General features: G+C 36.0%; 1 protein-coding gene across 7 annotated transcripts in view; it reads right to left on the bottom strand.

Moving 5' to 3' along the window:
• SIPA1L2 (signal induced proliferation associated 1 like 2) overlaps positions 1–26,095 on the bottom strand; it is a 154,766-nt gene that overhangs the window by 39,441 nt on the left and 89,230 nt on the right. For all 7 annotated transcript variants that reach the window (XM_080388849.1, XM_080388850.1, XM_080388853.1 and 4 more), the window contains 4 exons: positions 22,635–22,792; positions 20,551–21,127; positions 14,830–15,104; positions 1,687–1,944 (listed from right to left, as the gene is read on the bottom strand). In XM_080388849.1, the coding sequence (XP_080244975.1) occupies positions 1,687–1,944; positions 14,830–15,104; positions 20,551–21,127; positions 22,635–22,792 (1,268 nt within the window). The remainder of the gene's footprint in view (positions 1–1,686; positions 1,945–14,829; positions 15,105–20,550; positions 21,128–22,634; positions 22,793–26,095) is intronic.

A 26,095-nucleotide genomic window follows, 5' to 3' on the forward strand; every position in this document is an offset into this window, starting at 1 on the left:
CTGCTTCTCCCTGCCTGCGCTCTTCAATTTGTCTAAACTGATAGTGGGTCTCTGACCCTCTAAAATCTCTTCATCATTTTCCCAGCCCAAGCATCTATTTTCACCTTTGCAAGACCACTTACAAGGACTAATCAACCTTACTTCAAACTCTTCTGTTTTAAGCTCATCTCTGCCAAGCCACAGCTATGCCTCTTCCTTCCCATGTAGAAAGCCTGTGCCAATTAGGCAGTGGTTTTTTCATGTTTCAAGACCCACATGTCACAGTTCATCTTTTTCCTCTCTTAATTATTTATACTCTGTACCATGTCTTCCCCAGAATAGCACTTCCACATTGCACTTGTTTTATTTAAGTGATACAGGAATTTCTTCATGACAAGAGGTAGCCTCTGTCTTAGCATTTTTTCACATGCTTCACCGAGTGTTAGGAGAAGCACTATTTATGTTTGTGAAATACTATGGAAATTAATAGCATGTCAGAAAACTTTCATTTTTTCTCTGTATAGGCATACAGTATGCTCCATGAATTCTGAAGTATTTCTAGACATTTGATACATTGTGTCCTTATGCTAGATGTTACTGAGAATTTCAGTAACAAGACATTAGGAAAAGCTTAAGTCCTATAATGCTACATACATGCATACAGAAATCCAGTATCCTTCTTTCAGGGGGTGAGGAGAGGGGGGGAAGGGAGAAGAATACCAGTGATTGTCATAACCGGGAGTCTGCCTTCCCCAGGCCATGATATAGACATATTATCAAAGATATACTACTATTACCCATATATAAAATGTCACTAATTATTTTCTACTAAATAAGACAGATGGTACAGCAATAGCAGTACTTCATGATTTCAGCCAGAAGTTTAAAAAGCTATTTAAGACTAATATTTTAGATTTTAATACCTAAATCAGGTATTTTCAAAATGCAGGACTTTTTTTCCTTGGAAATTAGAACTATATCACCCCATGGAAAAAGGGCATAAGCAGAAATAATAGCAAACAATAAAGGACTGAGAGTTGTGCTCAAGACATACGGTTTTCCTAAATAATTTGAAGGTCAAATATATTTTTAAAAAATTAACTTTAAAAATATTTTTTTATCTTCTGAAGAATTATGATTAAATTAGAACAGAGCTAATATTTAAGGATACTGTCCCATCATTTAAGAGGTGTTACATATTCAAATCACAAGCTCTGCTTTGTTTAATTAAAAGCAAAGCAAAGCATAAGGACTGGTAATGAGTTACAGAACCCTTTGAAACTATGCCAATAGCTTGGTAATGAGATTAAATAATTCATTTTTAAAGGGATGAGCTCATTTTATTTACATTCATTTTTTGTTTAAATAGGCTCCCAAAAGGTGGGGCACAGGACATTGTTTAGATCAAAAAGTCACAAGGCACTTTCCCACTTTGTTGACTTGAGACTAAAGGGAAAGGTCAGCTGTCCTCAGGAGCAGGATCCTCAGCACAGTCCACTTCCATCAGAAATAACCAAAGGCACTGGTTTCAAGCAGAAGGAACTGGACTCAGTGAATGCTCCTTAATACAACCTCACAATTAAAATTGCTGTCAAACCCCACCAAAATCAGGTTTAAAAAATAAGTGTAACAAAGTTCTAGAAAGCAGAGATAGCTAAAGCGAGGCACAATAGGCAGATGACAGGCATTAAACAGAGAGTCTATTACCTTGCACCATCTGGCAGTTTTCTATCAAAGGAAGTGCTGCGAGGAATGGCTGTCTGAGCCTGCTGGAGAAGCTGCTGGCACTGCAGTCTGTCAGATGTTCCTAGGATTGGAGAGGCACGAGAGAGAGGCTGCCCAGCGGGAGTCGGCACCCGATGCCAAGTGGTATTCCTTCTGAAAGGGGTTTTATACTCACATGGGGTGCCTTCACTGTCAAGTTTGTATTCCACCATGGGTATACGACAAAGTTCTGAACAACCCCTGCGGGACAAATAAAAATGCTGATCAGTCTCACTGGAGGGAACAGGAAAAGAAATCTTGCACTCTGCAGTCAGAAGCACGCTTTCCCTCTGGGTGCTCAAAGGTGTTCACATAGCATTGTACAACCCTTGGAACGCTGCAAAAATACCGTGCCAACCAGGTAGGCAACATTTCAAAGTAAAAGATTTGCTCTTGTGTGTTCAAAGGTTTTTGACCTCTCTCCTTGCCCTTCAAAAAGGAGAAAATATTAAGCTTTTCTAAATTAAACCTGCCGCTTGAATTTTACATAATAAAACCTAGCAGAAACAAAGTATTCAGAAGTCCGAAAACATCAATTTCTTTTGTAACAGCTTTTGTTTGTTTAGATTTCATAAATATGTTCGTTGTTTTGCAGCAAACTAAACATTTTTCAGTGGTGCTGCAAACTTCCCTTTAGCCTCCTGCCTTGTCCCCACCAAATGATAGAACATATACACTGCGATGCAAGTGATTAAATAGCAGCTAAGCATTTTTCTCTTTGTTATCAAAGTGTACTTTCTAATGTCTCTCTTCCTGGGGGTCTCTATGCCTGGAAGAGAAATGGGGAGGTGGAAGGAAGAGACAAATCAGAAAGAGTCTGGCTTACAACCTCTGCTTGAAGCTTACAGTGTGGCTAAAGCACTCCCAGAAAGTGTAAACTCAGGTAAAAGTAGCAACAGTGTTCCCCAAAAGAACAGTGTGCCTGCAGGATACTTGCTGTAGACTCAGGCTAGACTTGAATTAGGGGTTACTGCTTCAGCAATTAGTTAATAGAAACTTCACACCCACTTTAAGCCAGCACTGTTTATCAGCACAGATATTTTACATTCTTAAAGACCATTGCCATTACTTGTCTGATAAGCAGTGCATACTGAATTGACATCTATATGATATCTATATATGCCAATTAAAATTACTACATTGACATCTATAAAGAAAACACCCTAAATAATCCTAATGCAATGTATTAAGTAAGAAATAGTGAAAATTTGCTTCTCTGTCTCAACTACTCTGCTCTGTCCCTTGAGCTGAGCCTTGATTGAGCTTTGCTTTTGCTGAAAACTCAACATTCACCATTTCCAACTAAATTAAAATCACCTAGAGAAAGTGTAATGCATGTGTATAAAGTGTTTACAGTCTTAATCCCGAAAATGTTTTGGCACAAATGAATTAACACAAATATGCAGTACAAATAAATTGTATAGATTCTCATATGTTAAATTACTGCACCCCAAAGCTTCTGAACCAAATCCCGAAAGAATATTTTCAATGTCAGTGTTGTGGTCAGCAGATAATTAAAAAAAAAAAAAAAATATATATATATATATTATGAAAATGCAAACTATGTTATTTGAGGTTGTGGAAGAGAAGACAGGTGCGCAACAGTAGCAGTTACATGCTAGATACTCTGTACGTGCCCAGTCTGATCCAGCCAAATGCTACAGGCTGCTAAGTTCTGTGGTACTAAATAGGCAAACTGTTTATCCTGCAGCATTAAATCTCAGTCCCTGCTGGCACTCAAACTCATGAAATAGGTAAATTAAACCCCATAAAATATAGTAGATAAAGCACTGAGAGTGGAGATTAGTAGCCAATGTAGGGTAGAAGACACCGTAATGAAGACAAGCTGAAGAGCCATCACTAGAATGCTCCAAAACAGAACTCAGAATTCCTGTTTTTTCAAGGTTATTCTTTCATTAGAAATATCACTATTCAACGCACCAGTAAAATATCACATGTGTAAAATCTGCTGACAAATCATAGCTGAACATGCTGGAAGCATTTGAGAATTTCACAATAATGATTTTCTGGTTTCAGCCTCCCTATGGAGGCAAGACCACCCCAGTACTCTCCTCCCACAAACACAGAATGAAGCTACAGAGAAACCAATGTTACAAAATTGTCAATTAGTTTCAGAAGGTCAATTTGATATAAATATAGCCTTCCCCTACCCTGAAAATATGCAACAGTTATTTAGGCCACTGCTTCAAACTACTTCAGTTCATGTAACTATTTTTTAAAATTGTTTCATACTTCTGAAAATCACAAAACACATGTTGGGCTCTTGGAAGGATGAACACCATGGACAGGCCAGGTTAAGCAAATTGCATAGAATTGTGCAAATATTTCTACTGTTGAAATATACATAGAATACATTTCTCAAGTGCAATATTCAACTGCTTATATCCCAAGACCATGCTTCTCTTCGTAAAGTTCCCTGCCTCATTCACCGCCTGCAACAAATAAGTCCAAGGCGTAAGCGACCACAGCCTCCAGCAACGCAACCTTGATTCATTCCCAGAGCAAGTTAAGAGAATGTAGAAAGGTCTTAAAGGAAAAAATAACCTAAGATTGATTATTTAATTAAAGACCTTCAGAAAGCTTTCTGTACAAACCAAACACAACAAACAATGCACAGATGACATAGCAAGGTTAATATTACTTCAGTGCACTGCATAATTTTTCCTGTGGCCATATATACACAGTTTTCCATTATTTGGCTAGGAAGTTGAGCAATTATGTAGGCTACAATTTCAAGCATCCTTCTGCCGATTTCTTAGTATTGTTTCACCCCCTTCTTCATTCCTACAGACCGTAAGTGTTAGAAACAAACTAACCCCTCCCCAACTTTAAGATACTGATTTCACAGCTTGTCTTGGTAATCGAGGAAGTTATAGCACGTAATTGCCATTGTAGCCCTTACTAGATACCGCCCATAAAGTACTTTAAGTTTTACAATAATAGCCATGGGTTTTGAAGGCAAAGGCTATCATTACTACTATTTAGTTTGACTCAGCTTGCTAACCAAATAACTAAAGCATGATCTAGAAATAGCATACAACAAGCTTTCTCAAAAAGAACAAGAATTTAAGATCTTGTAAAATTTTGTGTTTCTTTACATTATGAAAATTTATTCCTCTGACAAATGAAAAAAAATATTCAGGACACTGTTCCTGCAAAAAAAGCCTTACAAAACAGCCCTATTTCAAATCACTATAAAAATCTAACAATGTTACTTTTAAATCAAAATGGGGCCCCAACATGACTGTTGAAACTGGCCCCCCAGAATTTTCATGGTTAAAATGAAACTACTTTATATGGCTTGCTTTGTTACACAGACTTTATAATTTTAATTTGAAAGTGCCAAACCAATCAGTTCAACATTTATGTGAAAAATTATGCATCGTTGCTTCCCAAGCACTGCCTAAAGAACAGATACTGCAGTATACTGAGATACGTAGTCATCATTGCAGGATACTTCCTATATCAGAAACAAAGAGAATCGATCTACTTCATGCTTGCAATCCAATAAGGATCCCCACCCCCAGCCCCCTGCCATGGATCAAACTGCAAGTCATCTTGCATGAAAAAAACCCACACAATTAAATGCAGTTTCCTATTAAATATTTAATTTGACCATTATCTATTTATAATATTATTACTTATTCCACTGGATGAAGCATATATATTGGCACTGGTGTTGAACGATAGCTTTTAATTAATTTTAAAAATATTTTAGGTTTTGAAAAAATTCACTTTAAAGAATATATAAAGACCAATCTGTATTTTATGGTGTTAAAATATATTTAAAATTATGTTAAACAAGTATAGGAAACCAAGTATCTTTTGCAATTACATTCAATATAACATTTTGAAAAATAGGCCCCTGTTATTTATCAAGCAAGTGTGTCCAAGTCTTAACCACACATCAGAAATGGTAGCACTTCCTGTTCTTCACTGTAGTTTGGTATTAATTAAATCAATCCTTCAACATAAAGCACAGACTTCTACTAATATCTTTGGTTCAAGAGCCATATTGCCCTATAAAAATTTGGTTAATAAAACCTACGCTGCAATTACACAGAGCATGACTCTATGCCACAGCTAGCAGGTCATGACTGCACATTAAAATTTAAGAGTCCACTATAAAACCCTGCAATATTAAAATGTTACTGCAAGAAGCATTATGCTCTGAAACAATTATCAAACAGTCCATTAAATTTTTCAAAGTATGTTAACCAAACCTTTCAATATTAATTGCAGATTCCATATAAAGGTTCTGGAAAACGCTCTGTGAAGGGCCTACATTAGCCAAGGATGCTGTTAGAAAAGGTAAAAATCTCCACGGGTAAGTTAGAAGCTTTCATATACTATGATCAGCAGTTCCCCACCTTGATAACTACACAAAATCCTTCTTTTCTATTATATTCTACCACTATCAGCTACTGGGTATGACTTTGGTATTTGGACCCCAACTTTCTACAGATTTCATGCATCATGAATGATCTGTTAGGGTAGTAACAAAACTAGAATACCTGGTTACAATTTAGGTTTCGTTTAATGTATCACAGATCTGAACCACTAAGGGGGAAGTAGGGGTAGAGAAGTAATCATTGGTGTTCACCAGTTATATTACAATATCATTACATAAATTATCCCTTACTATCACCATCTCAATTCAAAACATTTAATCTTGCTCAATAAGGAGTCTTTATCTGCATCTAACAGTACAATACATAATTGCATTCTTCTAACCCAAACTTTGCGTTTTGAAAGTAATCACTTGGTTACAGTGCATGTTTGTTCTTACACTACAGCAGTTCCCACAAAGTGTCACAAGAGACTGAGGACTCATCACGCAATCCACTAAGCCCACATACTAAAACATTGAATAATTTCACATAATTGTAGGGACTTAACTGAAAAGCAGACTTTAGTAGCTCAGTTTTACTTAGGCTCACCACGTAGTTAAATAAGGCATACATACATTTTCCCTTTTCTGACACTTTGAAGTGCCTCCTGGCAGTAACCCCTGGACTCCATTGACTCCCTACATCAACTACAGCACAAGTCCAAAACATTGGATAAGATTCAAATGGTCTAAGAGACCTTTGGTCAAAAAGTGAAGACAAAAATTCCAAGTTCTGACATCTCACAAACCTATTAGCGGTAGTCATACTGTATTGAAAAGGAAAGATACAATTTGAAAAACAGGAAATCAGTTTTACTTTAAAATAATTTCATACCACAATAGACACATATGATTGCTTACGAAAATCTCAGGTAAGGCTGCTGCCCACTTTATCACTCCTGGTTTAAGGTGCGTGGTAACTCTCTGGCACTCTCTTCATAGAGCTGAAGAGTTAAAGCTGACAATCCCTCCTTCATGAAGATACCCTCATTGTCCTGGTCTTTATTACTATTCGGTTTTAAACAGAATCTTTGTGTTGGTGAACTGACAAGCAATTTAGAGGCTTCCTAAGAGCCTCCATGCCTGCACTGTTGTATGAAAAAGGCAAGACAAATACAAACAGCACGTTGGATGAAAGGAGCTAGTCAGGAAATAAAAGAGGAGAAAAAACCCAAATCCAGCCAAGGTTGTCTGGCTTACTCATATGATCAGTAAGGTAGTAACAACCCCTGCAGCCTCTGCTGATGGGAACTAGGACACAAGCGGAGCAAGTCACATTTCCAAATCCCAGAGAACAGGAAAACAGCTACATCAGAACACAACAGCTATGGGGAATAAAGGCTTGAGAAGCTACTGGCGAGAAGGAAGAATCACTGGGAAAACCAGATGAGTAAGAAAGTTTTTTGTGACATTAAAGAGAAAACCCTTAAAAATTCACCATAAAATTGTAAGATGAAGAACAGCTGGAAAGCCAATGGCAGGGATCCAACTTAAGAAATGGAAATGATGAGTAACAGAGAGGACAAACAAAGCAGAGGGAACAGTACCAAATGGAGATCCAAGCCTTTGAGCTCTGAAAGGACCAAGTTCAGAATGAATCCCGATTTTGAAGTAATCTTTAAGATACCAGAGAGGTAAGATTAGGACTAAGACCACTCATGAGGAGATAAAGGAAAACACAAATGATCCTTATCGAAGATCAAGTGGAATATGTTCCCCAGAAAGAGGTTACGCAGCCTCCATCCCTGGAGTTTTTGAATCCCTGACTGGATAAAGCCCTGAACAGCCTGGCTTGATCTCATAGCTGACTCTGTTTTGAGCAGGAGGTTGAACCAGATAATCCCTCCACTCTCTTCCAACCTGAATTATCCCAAGATTCCATGAACCCAAAACATTTCCAACAAGGTAAAGATCAAATCACTTGCAATTTCTGTAGAGATACTGCACATTCCAACCCGGACATAACAAAAATGGATCTAAAGCATGTTTTATATAATAGCAGGTATATACCCCCCAAGTTATTTATAATTAAAAACTTCTCTGCTGAACCAGAATTGAGTAGGAAATAATATTAAGCTTCAAAATGCCAAAAACGTGGTTCTCTTGATTTTTTTCAGTAAGAAAAAAAGAAGTCTGGATTTACATCTCTCTGTAGAGACAATCAGAGCTTTGCCTGGCATTCCTGTTTGTTTGGTTTGGTTGTTTTTTTTTTCTGCTTGACTGTATCAACTGTACACATAATAAGCTTTAGCAATTATAACTAACTCCTGCTATCAGTTCATTCACAACTAAATATAAGAAAAACTCAGAGACTTTTTACTTGGATGAGACATATGATAAGCATCAGAGATTTTTTTCAACTTTGTATCTTCTTAGTTCATTATTCTTTTGTTGAGACAGTTTCTGAGTGGAGACTGTATGCTACATATGCTGCCTAGGTTTTCCTTTGTTTGGACACAAATCAAAATAGAAAAAGATGCTTGTATGATAAATTTTCAGCTTCCCAAGGATTAGATTAACGCTGCATAGTTAGCCTTACTCTATTAAATACAATGAATTTAAGGAAAGATGTTAAAATGCAAATTGTATATACTGACAAAGGCCAAGTTTACACATCCATTTCCTTGAAAACTCTATTGGGAAGAAACAAACTCAAAAGAATTTATAAAAAGTGACAGAAAACATTTTATTTTTTTTAAAACAATAAAAAAGTCTTTTTCTTTTATGCAGGAAAACCATGATGACTTGGTTAGTTAGAGAAGAGACAAAGCACATGGTGCATGACATATTAAAGCTGGGGAAGAGGGCAGCCCATACCTTATGCCTAAACTCTGTTGTTTGCTGGTGCCGCCACCCTTCCAAAGGCAGGAGTGGCAAAGACTTCACAGTGAGGGGGAGAGCCAAAAGGTCTCATTCTGAATTTGACCTTCTGTTACAACTTGCACTTAAAAATGTAACAGCCTGGGTTAAAGTCTCTGGTGCTAATCAGAGTTCTGACGCAGTTCGTTTTTGCCAAGAGTCTCCATCAGGGTAAGTCACAGCACATATGCCTCATTCCCTATATCTAATAAAAGTTATAAGAAGTACAGTAATTCTGACAGTAAATTCAGCAATTTCTACCATTTATTTTTTGTTGGGTACAGAGGATTAACTTTTGCAATTGATAAACACTTCCAATTAATAGTATTGTATTTTTTAAGTACTAGTTCTTTCAGTTACCTCTAAAAAACGTCATCATCTAGAGTTTTCAGGTACTTGCAGCCTTGTTAGGTTATTAGCAGGGGTAGTAATTAAAAGCTGTAGTACACCCACATTCTAATTTTACGACCAAAAGTTCAGTTTCAGGTTTTTCTGCTTTAAACTCCCTCAAGTGTTGTTAGGCTGGCAGCATTCTGCCAGCAATTCAGACCTGACTTCTTTTAAGCTCAGATGGCTTAATTAAAAAAAATTTAAAAAAATTTAAATAACCTGAAGGCCCTATGAACTATCCCATCACCTTATGGCAAACATCCTTGAGAGAAGATTTGAGTTCCTCCACACAATAAAACCTTCTGCTTCCTTTGCCAATCTTTCTATACACTGCTGGCTATCCGTTACTTAAAAAAAGCTGTAGAAACAAAATCGCCCAATAAGATCACAATCATTTAAAAAGAACGAGCATCAGGACTGGAAAATACAGAAAGTCATTACACCTATATTATTTGAAAGAAAGAGTTGCAAAGTCCAAAAAAAGTGAAAAACCTCAAAAGAAATGCAGCAGCAATTAATAATAGCCCACAGGCAGTTTCAATCATAGTTACTAAAATACTTCAATTTTCAAAATTACACACATCAGGAAAAAAGTCTGTTACTTGTTCAGACCAATAGGTGGAAACTACCGCTGTTACATCTCTTACAGTGGTTGTACTTAAGCTTCTCTTTATCGTCCATCCCTGGACGTTTTCCTTAAAGTTTTATTAATTTTCTAAACTTTCTAGAAATTGTTTTTAAGCAGTTCTTAATTTTCTTTTTATATATAATGCTAGTTGAAATAAGACAAACACCTAAGTTTCAACATAGTTAGTAAGCAAAATTCTAGCATAATCTACAGTTTAAAATGGATTTAGAAGTACTTGAATTCCTTGATTGGATTTGACTGATTAAGGATATAGTGTCCTTGAGCATTACTGTGACACCAGTGAAAGCAAATTAGAATGAACATCACTATTCTCCTGTTAAAATGTGTATAAATCTAGCTACTGCACTGCAGTACTAGGTAATACTGACAACAGAAGAACTAATCAACAATTCTGAAAGGAAAGACCTAGCATAGAAATAAGTACGACACAAGGATACTTACTGATATCTGAATACAATGACCAGCATGTTTGTCCTAATACTGCTTTGTAATTTAAAGAATTTATGTTTTAAATAGCAATTTCTTCTTTCTGTCCAAATATCAACCTGGTGCCATGCAAATAATTATGATTTCTCAATTTGTGCATGATTATTTAATTGCTGGAGCAAACTGAAAACAGCAGGAGCTTTGTCTCAAGTTCATTAATTTTACAGAATAGTAAATGAAAGGCCTTATTCCGTGATTGCTTTTGCATATACTGCTATCAAGACTATAGGTAGAATGATCTACATTTAGTAATGAAACACATTTATTGAGCGGAATTTTCCTCTATAATTTCCTAATCACTCTGTAACATTCCTTCGTAAGCACCTTCAACATTCCAAATAATTTCTTTTCATGGCAAACTAAATTAATACAAGACAGTTTGCAGCAAAAAATAAATTCATTGTTAATAGTTCCTTGCTAATATACTCAGTGTACGTACACTTCCACTTTGTTGGTTTCTTTTAAAATATAAAGGGCTGATGGACTGAGGATGATTTGTGGGTAAGCTAACAGGAAAAAAAAAAATCAAGTTCAGAACTAGATTAAAGATCTCCACTTTGGCTGATATTTTTCCAAGGACTGGGACTGCTTTGGAAACACCCCTTCACACTTAAAACTCATTTTCATTTGAAGGGTATAATTCCCAAGAGATTCCATGGCACTCACATCCAGTCTGTAAACTCACTTCAGAATTTGATCCCAGCAAGGAACCAGTGCTAATAAGCAGCCTAAAGAGGAAGTCCTCATTGCTTCATATTCCTAAAACCCAGCAGAGCGCTAAGCAGAAAATACTCTTTCAAGCAGTGGAAATCAGCTGATTATCTCAGTAAATGAAAGACAGGCATTAATAAAATGAAACAAGGGGATTTTTCATGAAACAATGAATTATTATTTTTACTCCAGTTTTATTTATATTCTTGTAAATGTATGTGAATTCTTAATGCAATTTATTCTTGCAGAAACAAAGATGAATGTATTTTTATATTTATACACTGTGGACAAAAACTTAGTGGCTGAACTTGAAACCCCAGATTATGACATTTAAAGTAAAAAAATCTTATAAACTACCAATATCTACCCTGAGAAATAAGGCTAAAATACAGAGAAAAAACCCCAACTACCAGAAGATCATATGTTCTGTAGGATCAGTCAAACTTTCAAGGCATTTATTTCAACCTCCAAATCTACTGTTCTACATATGTCAGATAGTCTGAAGTATCATTTTTTAGAATAAAATCTCTAAAAACAGTTGTGAATGAAAGCAGTAATTATTGGAGCACACATGTGAAGCTATCTCCTGCTTTTGAACCATCATTCTTCTAGATGTGCAGTGTGTGGATCAAGGACTGATAAGACTCACAGCTTTGAAGGAAATATCCATATGTCTGTTTTGAGTGTTATTTGATAATTATTAGAGCTACTTGACAGTAAAAAAATATTCTCCTAATGAGCTGGCACACTTTCCTTAACTTGCTCACAGACACATGTTGGAAATCACTCAGAGGCCTGATTCTACCCTATATAGCCACACATGGATTCTCCAAGAACAGTGACATTTCTTGTCAAATGAAGGTGAAATGGATTCTAGTTCTCCAGATACTCCTGTTTTACATCCAACACTACTGCCTGTAAATTTCTGGATAAACCTGATACCAGAGTACAAGAAAGACATGAAAATATTGGAGCAAGTCCAGCAAAGGGCTACAAAGATGACTAAGGGATCAGATCATCTGAAACACAAGAAGAGGCTGAGAGTGCTGGGATTGCTCACCCTGGGAAAGACAAGGCTCAAGAGGGACCTTATCAATGTGCATAAATACCTGATGGGGAGAAAAGACAACAGAGTAAGACTCTTCAGAGTTGCATCCAGTGGAAATACAGGAGGCAAGATGCACAAATTGAAATACAGGAAATTCCATTTAAGTATGTGGCAGTGTTAGGTTTACAGCTGGACTTGATCTTAAGGTTTCTTCCAACATAAATGAATCTGTGATTCTATGATTCTATAAGTAAAAACATTTGTTACTGTAAGGATGATCAAACGCTGCAACTGAAGTTGTGGAGCCCGTCCTTGGAGATATTCAAAACCCAGTGAGCATGCCTCTGAGCAGTTTGCTCTAGCTGACCTTGCTTTGAGCAATGGGGTTGGACTCAACAATCTTCAGAGGTCCTGTCCAGCCTCAGCTATTCTGTTTCTGTGATTGTGCAAGATAAGACATTGCAGATGGCTAAACCAAGCAACTGCGTAGGAGAGGAGGAGATGGATTTACGCAAGCTTTAACTAGTAATACCTGTGATAGACTATCTTCTTTCTCCAAACCTCTGGTAATTTATGCCTTTCTGCCTTCTCCTCATTCCCCCACTCATTAATATACTTTACAAATAATGTCACAGGTCATGTTTGTCAACTGAAACTCTCCATATTGTCACCCAATACCTGTATTGCTTTCTGTCTGCTCTGTTTAGATTATAAACACTGATAAAAGGCAAGTTCAAAACTCTCTGAATATTAGATCACTTTAAAGTTGGGCAATCACAATTACTAACTGTATTTTGGGAATATAAAGGTGAAAATAAGGAACTTTCTGTTTGAGTGAGAAGTTGATATTTGAGAAAAAAGAGGCATTAATGAAGATTTCTTTTTTATATTAGAGAGATGAGGCTGGAAAGAACTTAAACATAAATGCTTTGGTGTTTTTTGTATTTTAGAATAGAAACATAGTTTTTAAAAAAATCATTTTCCTTACTAATTAGACACACAGTTTTTTAAATGCAAAAATTTTATAAACAAGAACAGCTTTTGCAGATTTTTCCCAGTTTGGTGGCACTCAGTTAAAACTCCTCCTACACATAGACTGAGTGCCATGCATCACACCGACTTGAGATTTTAACATTTACTTCTAAAAATGCATCAAAGAAGATATAAACAATTCATATAGTATGTATTTTTCCATCAGGGCCTATAAAATACACATTTTTACCTTCAATATAATAGGATCAGCTCATTAGGCTCATATTCTGTAAACAGCTTGGAAATGTATACCAAACAAGTCAGTGAAAATTCATACCCAGAAGCAGATGGTGAGAATAGCAAAGCTAAGCAAAGAGAGGCTTAATTGCAAATTCTATCCAACTAAGCAAAACGGTGGTATTCTACATTCACAGGCATTTTCTTCAGAGAGGAACCCAAGGCATCAACATGCAGGTTGAGGCAGGGGAGGGCATTTCTGTGTCATTCATCAAGCCAATGACTACTTGGAGAATTGCCACCAATTAAACAGTATTCGTGTACAGTTGGCACCAACTTCATAGCATTGCATGCTACGTAAAATTTTATGGCTTGTTGTCTTGCCAAAAGCAACACATCTAATGTTTTTTTCTGTTAAATTAAAAATCAACAAGAGATTTAAAGTTGGCCTTCTACAAGCAGACAAGTAATTCAATTTACTCTAGTACAGTTCTCGTTTAGAATGAGCCAAATTAATAGTTCCAAGACATCTGAGAAATAAAGTCACATTATTATAAAATTTTAATTTTTCCCTTACTTCTCTCTACCTCATCATATTAAAAATGGGGAGAAGAACAAAAATCCTGCTGTCACCAAAAAAGGAACACTGATGAAAGAAAATGGCATTTCAACCCTGAAAACAATGGTACAGTTAATAAAATAACCTTTATTTGAGTCTTTTCCTGAGTGTGTGAGCATTATTTCACACTGCAGCAAGATCTTTTTTAACTGATGATTTCACTGATGTAATTCACTATTTAATATGACTAGATTAGATGTCTGTAGAAAGTGAGAAGGGCTCTAAGAAACCAGTATTTTGCTACTTTTGTCAAAATTTCAACATAAGAAAAAAATAAAACAAATATTTTTCAATAATCAGGTGTCAGAGAAATGTCAAAGACAGACAAGGTACAGTTTTCAGAGAAGGATTCCCCATTTTCAAATTCAGTATTAAAATGTAAAATTCTCCTGTGGAAGAAGTCACATCGGCTTCCAGCTTTCAGAACAGGATGATGCACTAAAGTTTACTTTTTACATCTTCAAAGCCATATAAAAGTAAATTTCCTGTTAAATTTCTTACAGGATCCCATTTTATCTTCTACTACAGGCCAACAGGGGTTTCAGGGAAAAGATTGCTTTGAAGAGTTTCAATATGATCACCAACCATGAGAGACAATACCTGTTTCCTGAGGGCCTCCAGTAAAAGAGCCATCGTTTAAGCAGTAGCAGAGAAAAAACCCACAGAGAGATACAAATGTCACATTGAGAACTGTTGCTCATTACCTTCTAGGTGCTCCATCCTCATGCGGTTGAATAATCACCACTTTTACTGTCACTGACGTACGTAAAAGGTCAATCATTTGTTCATGAGTCAAAGTTGCCACGGCCACTTTACAGATCTCAACCAGGCGGCTCCCTTGCCGTAGGCCTGCCTTCCATGCAAAACCAAAGGGCTCCACATCTGCCACTATCCCTTCAAAGTTCACGTGGAATCCAAGCTGGCCCAACCCATTCCTCCGAAGGGTCATTTCTGTGGTTTCACATCCTCTGGTCACTATCTAAAGAAGTATCAGATTGTTATGCTGGAGTGAGTCAGGATGCTCCTTCAGACACACACACAAATCTGTTTTGAAACACTATAAAGCCATGTATGGCTTGACATTAAATATTTTTAATATACTAATACTGAATTATTTTAACATTTGCGGTTGAATGACGATTTCTGCATAAAACAAACCAAACATTTCACAATGCTAAAAATCTTACATCCCCGGAGCAAGCAGCTGACCCGTGTCAAGTTCCTTCCCCCTTGCCCAACATTAACACAGTATCATTTATCTCTTCCCGAAAACCTAACAACTGCTTTAGTTTCAAAACACAAAGCAAGCAAAATGCTGTCCTGTCAGTTCCTTCATTCTTGTTGGCTGACTGACCGCAGGTGTGCAGGCATTTTTTTCTTCAGTATTAGACAGTACTGAACTTGAGATACAACATGAGCTAAATCGAGTGAAATGCCTCAGTTCTAGAAGCTTTTCTTCCTCAAGAACATAGCAATGAAGATAATGTTGATTCGTTTTGCCTTGTATCATATTCCTAACTACCACTATATCCAGATGTGGATGTCATCAAAATGGGGTAAGAGTTTTCATGTCACTGGGAAATTTAGAAACAAAAGAATTACTTTCTTCATATTCGATGAACAGTAGTTCTGTCGTTATATAGAGTAGCCAAAATCCTTCAAATTCAGACTTTGCTAAGCAGGCTCATTTCTATATACTGTGTAAAACAAGTCCTCAACAGTTTCGCCCAGTAAAAAATTACGACACAACAGTACGTATGCTGGGATACTGCACAGGACACAGCAGACCAAACTGTAGTCCACACTGCAAGGTAAGTTTGAGTTACCCTAACATTCCTTTCTGTCAGTGTCACAAAACCAATATGTATTTTATCTCCATTAGTATAATTAGTACAAAAACGTAAGCACCGTGAAACATTATCAAAAATCTTTGTTCATAATGCATAACATTCAAAGATCTCACAGTGCTTTATAACACTCCAGCAAAGCACATATCTGCCCTGTAAAGATGCATATGTTACGATACAGATCAAGGGATCTTCCCAAGGTCATGCAGCATGAAGAGCAGTTCCACAGTGCACCTTGTTCCTCAAAGGTGTTCACACTGCTTATGGTTGCTTTTAGTGTGCATCAGGAAGATGCACTCATTACTCAACTTTAGGCATCTATTTGAAAGTGCTTTAGTTAGGAGGCAGGTGTCCTGTATAGTCAGTTGTATAGGACAGGTTTCTGCAAAGGCTGTTCTATAGCTTGAGCTTAATTCAGGAGGCTATCCTGGAAGAGACATTCTTCCCCTCCACTGCCAGCCTAAGCCAGAATCTGGACAGCCTAGCTCACTAGTTTATCATCTGCTTCCCATGGAAGCATGGCCCAGCCTAATTCAGGGCGGCATGGTGAGGGAGTGGGACTGTGCAGCTTGGGGAGATGTTGGCGCTGCGACTGCGTAAAACTGTCACAACACCGCTCCTTTCACTGCCTGAGTCAGAGGCACTTGACTAAGTGCAGTTTCATGGGAGGTTTAAATTGATGTAAGACTCTATGACTACTACACTGTCCCCTGTACCGCGTTAGCACTTGTGCAGCCATATCAGGAACATGGTGCAGCCGAAAAACAGGGTGCTTTTAAAAATAATGTTCCAAAGGGGTGGCAGACAGGGAATGGGTGGCACTGTCTCCTTCACTGGCAGCTATTATAAAAGTACATTTCCACCATCGACAAAGGAATTTAACAGGTAGCAAATATTAAGCTTTAAGTTCTTCAATAGTTTGCTTTTATGCTTCCAAGCCTGTTTTTTGTCTTTTGTCCAAACTGTTAGAGAGTCAGGGATGAGAGGCCTAACTTCTATTCCCTTCCCAATCCAAAGGATGAGTGGAAAATCTTTAGTGCTTGTGTAACTTAGGCCTGCAACTTGGTCAGTGACTGGAAGTCATGGGTTTCTTTACCTTAGTAAGTTCTAAAGCACTATTACCTTTATAGAATATTTCTATATGGATATCTGCCACTCAGCAGAAAAAATTAGAATCTGCACACATGAGAACAAAGTGCCACAAAACCATGAGTTATCGTAAATTTGCAGACCTGAGGGAGCTGGTCCGCTTATAGCTTTTAACTTGTGATAAACTCAAGGTAATTACAGTTAGCTCTCATTCATTAAAGGCTAATCTTCCACGAGCTGTGAACACTGGAGAAAGACCTTGCAAGGATCTGATATTCTGAGAATCATTGCCTAACAACTTTGGGCTACTTAAATTGTAGCACTTGACTTCATAAACCCTCCAGTTCTTTCTGAAGATGTACGTTTTGAAGTTTAAATGTGAAAGTCATTCCTGAGATGTCTAAAAGGGACTCGGGAGGTTTTGTTTACAAAATCATGTTCTGTGTCTTCCTATGAAAATAAGCAGCTATTTCTTTTGCCATATTCAGCCCTGAGTTTATGGAATCTTTTAGAAGATTTCCATTTTAAACAGAATTTTCTGTTGTGTTTATAACCATGCATATAGTATTAGAGCTATATGGCATGCTCAAAGAACTAAGCTTTAACTCTTTTTTTTTTTCCCAGCTCTGAGGTACATTTTCAATCATGACTAATTTTCAACAAGAATTTCGTAATTTATGAACTAGATAAGTGAAAAATGAAATTTTCATCCTTCATTAGTTTCCCTACACTTCTGTCACAAGTTTCTAAGATACAGACAATATATAGTCATGCAGTGAAAAGAGCAACACACAATTACAGTCAGAAGCCCAGTCGAGGGACAGAATTTTATCGCTAAGAAACTATGCCATATTCTGCGGGGACAGACACCTCTTTGTCATTATGTCACATCACAGAATACTGCAGATGAATGCACCAGTTGAAGTGTATAGATTTTCCCAACTCAGAGCACTCAAAATCTCTTCTTCAAGTTAGTTAGATATTCAAAGGTTATAAGAGAAGGAAGATAAACACTCCTGCCAAAGATTCATCTGTTCCAATGGAAGGGATCCCAGGAGATCAAGTCCTCCACAAGTATATCACCTAAAAGGTGACACTAAATTTTACATAGCAATGTCACATAAAACATAGTGCTGCTCCACTTCAAAACAGGTCATTCTGCTTACTTGGTTGCCATCTCACTGAACATGTGAATGTTCATGTGCATGAACTAAGAACTCTCTTCTCTGAATGCACTTAATACAGATGAAATTAAAAGACAGAGATCTTCCAAGTCCCAGGAAGAAGGAAAAGTTTTTTTAGTATACACACTTCTACAGAAATTTTGTCTACTCATATTCTTGTCTAAAGATCCCTTCAGGGTTTTCATTTAATCTTGTATCACTCTGCCATTCTCTGTTATCCTAAAGCTCAGAACCACTGCTTTTTCTGCCTTCAAACACAGCCTGCCAAGTTAATCTATAGTTTGCTTTTGCTGCTCTTTCTACTTTATATCACTAGATATTCTCCTCCACAAATACAGATCGGACTCTAGGTTGACAAATCCTAGCTCTTTTTATAGTCCCAAACTGATTCTTTTGGTTCAAAGCAAAATCACAGTCTCAGCTGTTTACATCTTTGATTAATCTGGATATTGCGATACGTTTTTTATTCATCTGCATGATTTAAACCCAGGCAATAAAATGTAGTTATTTCTTTGACAGTCTCATTTAGTAACTGCAACATTTTACTCACTGGTTTTAATGCTTTTACTAGTGACTGAAAAGGGTTAACCATCTGGTCACTGAAGCTTGATATTATTTCACCCTTTGAGCTTTCATCTTTAGCATCTGCTGGCACCTGTGGTTGTCGACCCTGGCTGTGTTCTGAGTCACTTAAAAGGTTTTTGAATTAAGCACATTAAGTGTAGAATCTGAGTTTTAAATACTTCTTAGTCCTTGTAATGGTCACCTCTAAGCGTCTATATCAAAATGTATATAAGGACTTTAGAAAGCATTCACCATCATAAAAGAACTAGGGAATATCATAAATACTCAGCTTTCAAAAGAGAGAGAAAAGCAGCAAAAAGGGAGAAAAATATGAGGTAAGAAACAGAGATGAAAAAAGTTTTAAAACAAGTAATGACAGCTAATTCTTTTAAGCAATGTGAAAGTTGGATAGATGGCAGTGAAAGAGAGAAGGCAGCCAGAGTTCATTGCAATACATACTTGAAGTTAATATTTGGGTTAACTTGGCAGTAACTCATGCTAAATTTTTGAGGCCTAAAGCCAATTTGTCATTATTTAACCCCAAATTTGACCATAAAAACAGAGGAAGTATTCAAGTAAATACACATAATCATTTCATTATATGTTTTTAATTACTGAATTTTAAAGATCTATCCTCAGCAACTAGGCTATTTCCATGTTTTGTAAAACTGAGTAAGTGAAAAACAGCAAAAGAAATTGTTGTCACTGATGACAGAATTTTTCCCTAGAACTCTGAATCTTCTTTTCCATCTGTTTTTTCAATTCATATTTAGCAATACTTAAGAGGACTGAACTACATGTAAACTATTTTTCTAAAGGAAAATATCTAAGGAAAGTGAAACCGAAAACATCAATGAAAAGGATGATATAACAGTGGCAAGAAGACATTCATCTGTTGAAAGAGTAATTGTACTTTCGAAGAAAAAGGTGATTATTTAGAGCATGAAATTGAGCAATGTTAAAAGTGACTGCAGAACTGCAGAGGCCCTAAAACATCAGCTGCAATCTGACTGTTCCAGTGTGAAAATGGTGAGCATAATGATTTCTTTTCAGTACTGGGCTTTCTAATATAAACAAAATTGAGACCATCTAGATAACTTAAATTAAGATCAAAGGGTGAAGTGTAACCACATGAAGTAGATGCATCAGCACTTTTACCTTGGAGTTCCTGTCAGTTCATTTGTACTGACTGAAATAGTTACAGGACAGTTGTGCTAACAGGGTCATCAGGCATCTGAAAAACTTTATCCAGTCAACTGTAAAAACTGGCATTAATTGGTAATAGTTTTCTTTACTTCATGCAGTTGCTCAGTACAAAGGAACAAATCAACAGAATCACTGACACAAATTCTTCTGCTAATACTCACATGGGTTATTATTAAAAGTCGAAGTGAGTATATTTTTAAATTAAGGTGTATTTCTATGTACAAAGCTGTGATTTAAGAAGAGTCTACAGCAAGAGAAGACAAAAGCTTAGCTTTTCAATCCTGATTTTGACACTGAAACCATCCATGGTCTTGGGCACGTCTATCAGATTATGGGTACCAGATTCCTCATCCTTGAAAATGGGTTGACAACACTTCTCTCATATGCTGTTGTGAGGATTATTGTTTGCAATGCTCTCTGAGGACTGAAAACACTCCCAAAATATAAACGTAGGACATTTTTTATTGTATCTCAAAGGAGATGTAAGTAACTCTTCATAAAAATTTTGGGATTTCAGTTTAGAAACTGTACTTACTTCAAGTCTTTGAACAATTTCTCTGATGTCTTCAGTACAATTATCTGCTGCCGACAGAAGAATACATTCTCCTCTTTCATAAAATATTTTGATGCTCATTAATCCAGATGTCCATCCAATAACATCTCTGCAGGAGCAGTTAAAAACAACATTTTTTGATTCCTTTTCAATCAACATGATAAACTCATTGGAGATTCCAAGAAGACATTCAATGTCAGCAGACTGGCCAAAATCTCGTGCAATCACATTCCACATAATTGCTCCAACACTGAATAGATGTGCATCTTTCCTTGGTTTCACTTTTTCCTTTTTTTTTGCCCCTAAAGTAATAAAGCTAAACTTTGCTGAAGTATCCACTGTAGCTGTGGTAACAAAATTTTCTGCCAGATCTTTCAAGTATTCTTGACGTGTCCTTGTGGCCATGGCTCGAAATTTTTCTGATTTATGTGCCGCATTTTCAGCATTAATAACTTTGGCTAAGAGGAAGTCCCTAAAGACTGCAGACTTGGGGAAGGTAACTCCTTTAGGAATAGGTGGACCAAATGCAGGTACATCTTTTGATCGTGAAACACCAACACTGGAAACAGAAAGAAAAAAATACAGTGGTTAATTCCTAAAAAAAAAAACCATCAGATGATAAGCAGAACTGTGATCTGTGCAGTCTATTTACACAGTTGGGTTTAGCTTTGACATGTCAATTTTCAGACATTTTAAACATACCAAAGAAAATCGATGGGCTTGCCTGTTTTTAAATGGCTTTTTTCTTTTAAATGTATAAAAGACATTATGGATGTATCTTACTAACAAAAAAATATCAAGGATGACTTCTTAGGGTGTCACTGTCTCCTTTCTTTAATGGAATAAATATAAAAATGCTTTGTGAGACATAAATGAGAGAAGTATTTTTTAAATTCTTCTTTTGGTGTAAGTCTGACTACTGTTTTCAGCTGTCACTCAGTTTTGTGATCTTAAAACTAAGAAATACAGAAACAGATTTTAATCCTCAATTTGCTACAATGAAGTGTGAAGACAAAGAAAAAGTATTGGTGTCAAATGTGTCTATAATGGGAACAGCCTGCACCTGTTTAAGTTTCCTACTCTACGTTCACAAAATTTCAAAATACCTGCAATTCTTGATATAGACAGTTCACAGAGTATTTTGTCATTAATAAAATTATACTCACAATTGATATCTACATAATGTATTTCAACTGAAATCAGATTTTAAAATACCGTGCAAACTGCATACAACTACTGTTAGCATGACTGAAATGCAGTCACATTTTGAACGATAAACAGATATAATTTAGTAATAAGAAAAATATAACTTACGAAATGTCACGTATTATTAAACACAAAAGAGCTACTGATAAAATGATCAAGTTCTAAAAGACAGCTTAAGTTCTAAAAGACAGTAATATGACTTGGCCTCATGATGTACTTTAATTTCATCCTAAATAATGAATAAATAACATTTATACCTGCTAAACCTAGACCATTATGCTTCAAGTCCTTATCAATATTGGCACAATTCCCAATCAGTTCAGAACTATACTTTAACCCCAGCTACCTTGCTAGAATTCATGATACAGTAACTTAAATGTGAGAGTTAAGATCATCTGAAATTTGAGATGTTTTAATACTCCCCAAATGTCCTTTATTCATGTGCTTAGGGGCCATGACTCATCCCAGTGTCATATTGTCATACACAGGGATAATACAGGTTAATAGCCTTCTAAAATACTTAATTTTAAATCACTTTCTTTGAAAAAGGAAATGTGAAATACAAATTCTAAATGAATTTCTATGATTATGCCTGCAAATCTTATTTTCACTAACCTCTTATATCCCCATTTTATGCCGATAAATCAGCAACACAGAATTCTCCATATACCCATTTAAGTTTACAAACTGTTTCCCATAACTCTAGATGTGTGCAAGGGAGAACTTGGGATTTCAAACACACAAAACCGCAGAAATCTTAAACCTGTATACATAATAACTCCAGGAAATACAAAACCATTAGAAAAGGCAGTTCCATTGCAGTCTTAACAGCAAACTTACATAGTTAAGGCTCTACTCACCTATAGCACACATTTTCAGTGCAAGGATTATGCACTTTGACTATGACAAATACATGTTGAAAGTGGGAACGAATGTTTTTTGGAGTAAAAGGAAGTGCTCCTGGCTCTTGGAAGACAATGGTAACTATGTCATTTCCTATATGCCTTTTCCTTAGCAGCTAGACAAGAAATATGCATTGAAAAATTAGTTATTAAAAAAATCACAATTTCTTCATTTTAGAAAAAAAAAAATATCCCAAACCAAAACAAATTAAGCTTAAATTTTTAGAAATAACTTTTAATTAATCATATCCTGGTTAGCTACAGATAAAGGATATCAGACTGAACTACAAAAAGATAGGGAAAGGAAACTGGGCTAAGTTCACAAAAATTCTGGTGAGTTCTATTGCACCCCCACACTAGCTCTGCCTAGTTTCTACTCATTTCTTTTTTATTCTATGAGAAATACACGTCTCTTACTTCAGTGTAACACTTCAGTAATAAAAAAATAAAGTTACATCACTTGACATTTCTCACTACTCGGTTCCCTCTTCACAATGTAGTATTTGCTTCTATATGAAAAATACCATATCACTTTCCTTTCTCAATAAACCCTCCTTTTCCATGTTGTATTTTTATTAAACATTTTTCTTAATGTTATGATCTTTATTTTTTAAAAAATAGATTGTCATGAATACTTATCAGGAATTTTAACAACTGCATACTTGAGGAACAAAGCTGAGACTCATGGAGAAACAGTAGCTATTAGAAACTCATTAAATAAAAACTTATTCTTCTAATTGGTAGCTTTTATCATCAAAATATAATTAAGGAGTAATTTAAAGTACTAAATCATTGTTACAGGCTAAAACTTAATAAAAACTATAAAACGTGTCCAGCAATAAGAGATGACTTCTCTCTCTACCCCCCTAAAAACCCCAACAAAATAACATAATAAAATGTTCATTTTCCTCATGGAAGTATATTGCACCCCTCAATTTTTTTAATACTTTTTTCTTAAATACCTTTGCTTATAAAACATCCATGTACATTACTAGATGGAAAAAAGAGCTACATTTTAAATACCCACCCAAGGTCTGCCAAAGACCTTGCATTGCCAACTGATAGCATACAGACACTTAAAGCTTTATCTTAGCTCATGTGTAACTAAAAGGATACAAGAATAAATCTATTGGAAAACTTTTCCAACAGAACAAGTAACAATTTCTCTATCGGTCTGATTTTGAAGAACATAATCTTTCTATTAAAAGAATTCTTGCTTGTATTTTCCCAGTTCCACTAACGGTTAGTATTTCAGCTACCAACAAAAAAAGCAGTTACACATGCTAGAGCCTAAGACCCCTACATATGCTTCATTGTATCTCTTAAAAATAACATGAAGAATGCCAGGCTAAAGGTAGTAAGAAGGGCCAAAGCCACAATTTTAAAGCACCCACTATATCCATATTATTTTAAACATAACCCAAATCCCAAATTCAGATTAAAGAAATAAGACTTCTGATGAAACTTTAAAACAGATATAAGAACAGAAAATAATATTTGGTATGATTCATGTGGGTCAATGAATTTTTCAGGTCTTTAAGCCTAAAATAAGAATAACCGGCTCTTCGAGCAATTTAATTATACATACTCTTGCATACAAATTAGGGTAGAAGTAGACTGTGTGGAACTGATCACAGAACCAAGTGTGTCAGGTATACTTTAATTTGCTGAGCTAGTGAACCATACAATTAGATCATAGTAGTGAACCACAAGTTCATATTTAGAGGTTATTATCATCTCACAGGTTGGAATTTACACCACAGTTAAATTTGTAAGAAACCTTCCAATTATGAGGTACAAGGTGATTCATTTCAGCTTTTGTTATATAACTTAACTGCCCAATTATTCTTGCTATAGTGGCTCATGCCTTTGCCTAAACATTTCCCCAGAGCAAAATTACAAAAATTAGAAAGCAACACCCTGTTTAAAGTTGTATGTATTTCTCAAGACAATCACTGTTTTCAAGAATATTTTCTGGCTTTGTAGAACTCTTTGTGAGGTTCTGCTTGCCAGCAGAGTTTGCTTAAGAAAGAACAGCAGTCAATTCATAAAAGGTAAGTTTTAGAAATGTTTGAAATGTTACTAGAAAAAATAGTATTTTCAAAATTATGGCAGTTCCCATATTCTGTCCCTAAACTTTTTTTCAAGTGTTTAAACCTCTAAAGAGGCACAAAAATAGAAAACAGGAAGCCATGTCATAATTTTTAAGAACCTTACCAAGCTTGCAGAGATCTTAGTGACTTCTTCAACATTTTAAAATAAAATCAGTGTAACACTGTTACAAATAACTGTCATGCATAAGTGGTCAGTGAACTTCAACACAATGCAAAAGGCAAAGCACAGTTGTGGCTGTGCACAGAGTATCATAAAGCAAAGAACTTCGGAAAGGGAGAGAAGTAAACTGGGGTGATCTGGAACATGGAAAGAAGTGCTCTGGATAGGATAAAGGAATAGGAAAAGAATAAAGCACTGAGTGGAGAAGAAGGAGGGAACACATACTTGCCTAGGAAATGTGAGATAAGGATAGCATACTGAAAATGAAAAAGGAATTGAAGGAAACCGGAACTAAGCAAAACGATTTGTAAGAAACCCTTCTCTAGTTTCCATTCTATAACCTAGATTTTCCTCCCAACTTTGACCTACAAGGTGGTGGGGTTTTTTAGGTTCTCAGTTTCCCCTTCCTCTCCCATTTTGAGGTCTGCTCAGGTTTGGAGTTTTGAGGGTTGTTGTATCATTAATCCTTATTTTTAGCTGCCTTTCTAACATACTCTGAAGAGTCTCATACCAATGCAGAGCACAGTAAGAACTCTCAACAGGGTGCACAGATTACAGAGGGTTACTTACAACAGGGAGACGTCAAACACACTCTGACATCATTCTAGTTAACAGTCTAAATTGGCATGGTAGAACTTGAAAATGAACCAAATCAAGTACTATAGGCAGCCAAGAGGACATCAGTGACGTTTTATGTAAGACCACAAAACACGCAAAGGGGAGACTGGTAAGGAAAATATGTTAGAAAGGCAGAATCCATTAAATTAAAATTATTTGTACCAAGTAATAGCTACTATATTAATTCTGAAATTAAAACAACTCAATTCTTAATTTTCAGATATGCATCTCTGAAGAAAACTACCGTCTTAAAACTTAGCTTATTTACAGGTTATGTCCATCCATAAAAATCTACCCACTTCTGTGGAATTTTAAATGCCTAGTCAAACTGCGAAATAACAAGGAATTCTTGTTGAAATAGCAGTGAAATATATTCTTCACTCAATTACATAATAAAATGTTAAGAGTCAAACAAGAAAATCTTCAAATTTATTTTAATACATATCTAAAATAAGTGGTTTCAAAGTTTTACTTTAACTTTGTGTTCTTAACCAGTACCAAAACCAGAAACAAATGGCAAAAGATAT

The sequence above is a fragment of the Falco punctatus genome (genome assembly GCF_963210335.1).
Source record: "Falco punctatus genome assembly, chromosome: 5".
NCBI lineage: Eukaryota > Metazoa > Chordata > Aves > Falconiformes > Falconidae > Falco > Falco punctatus.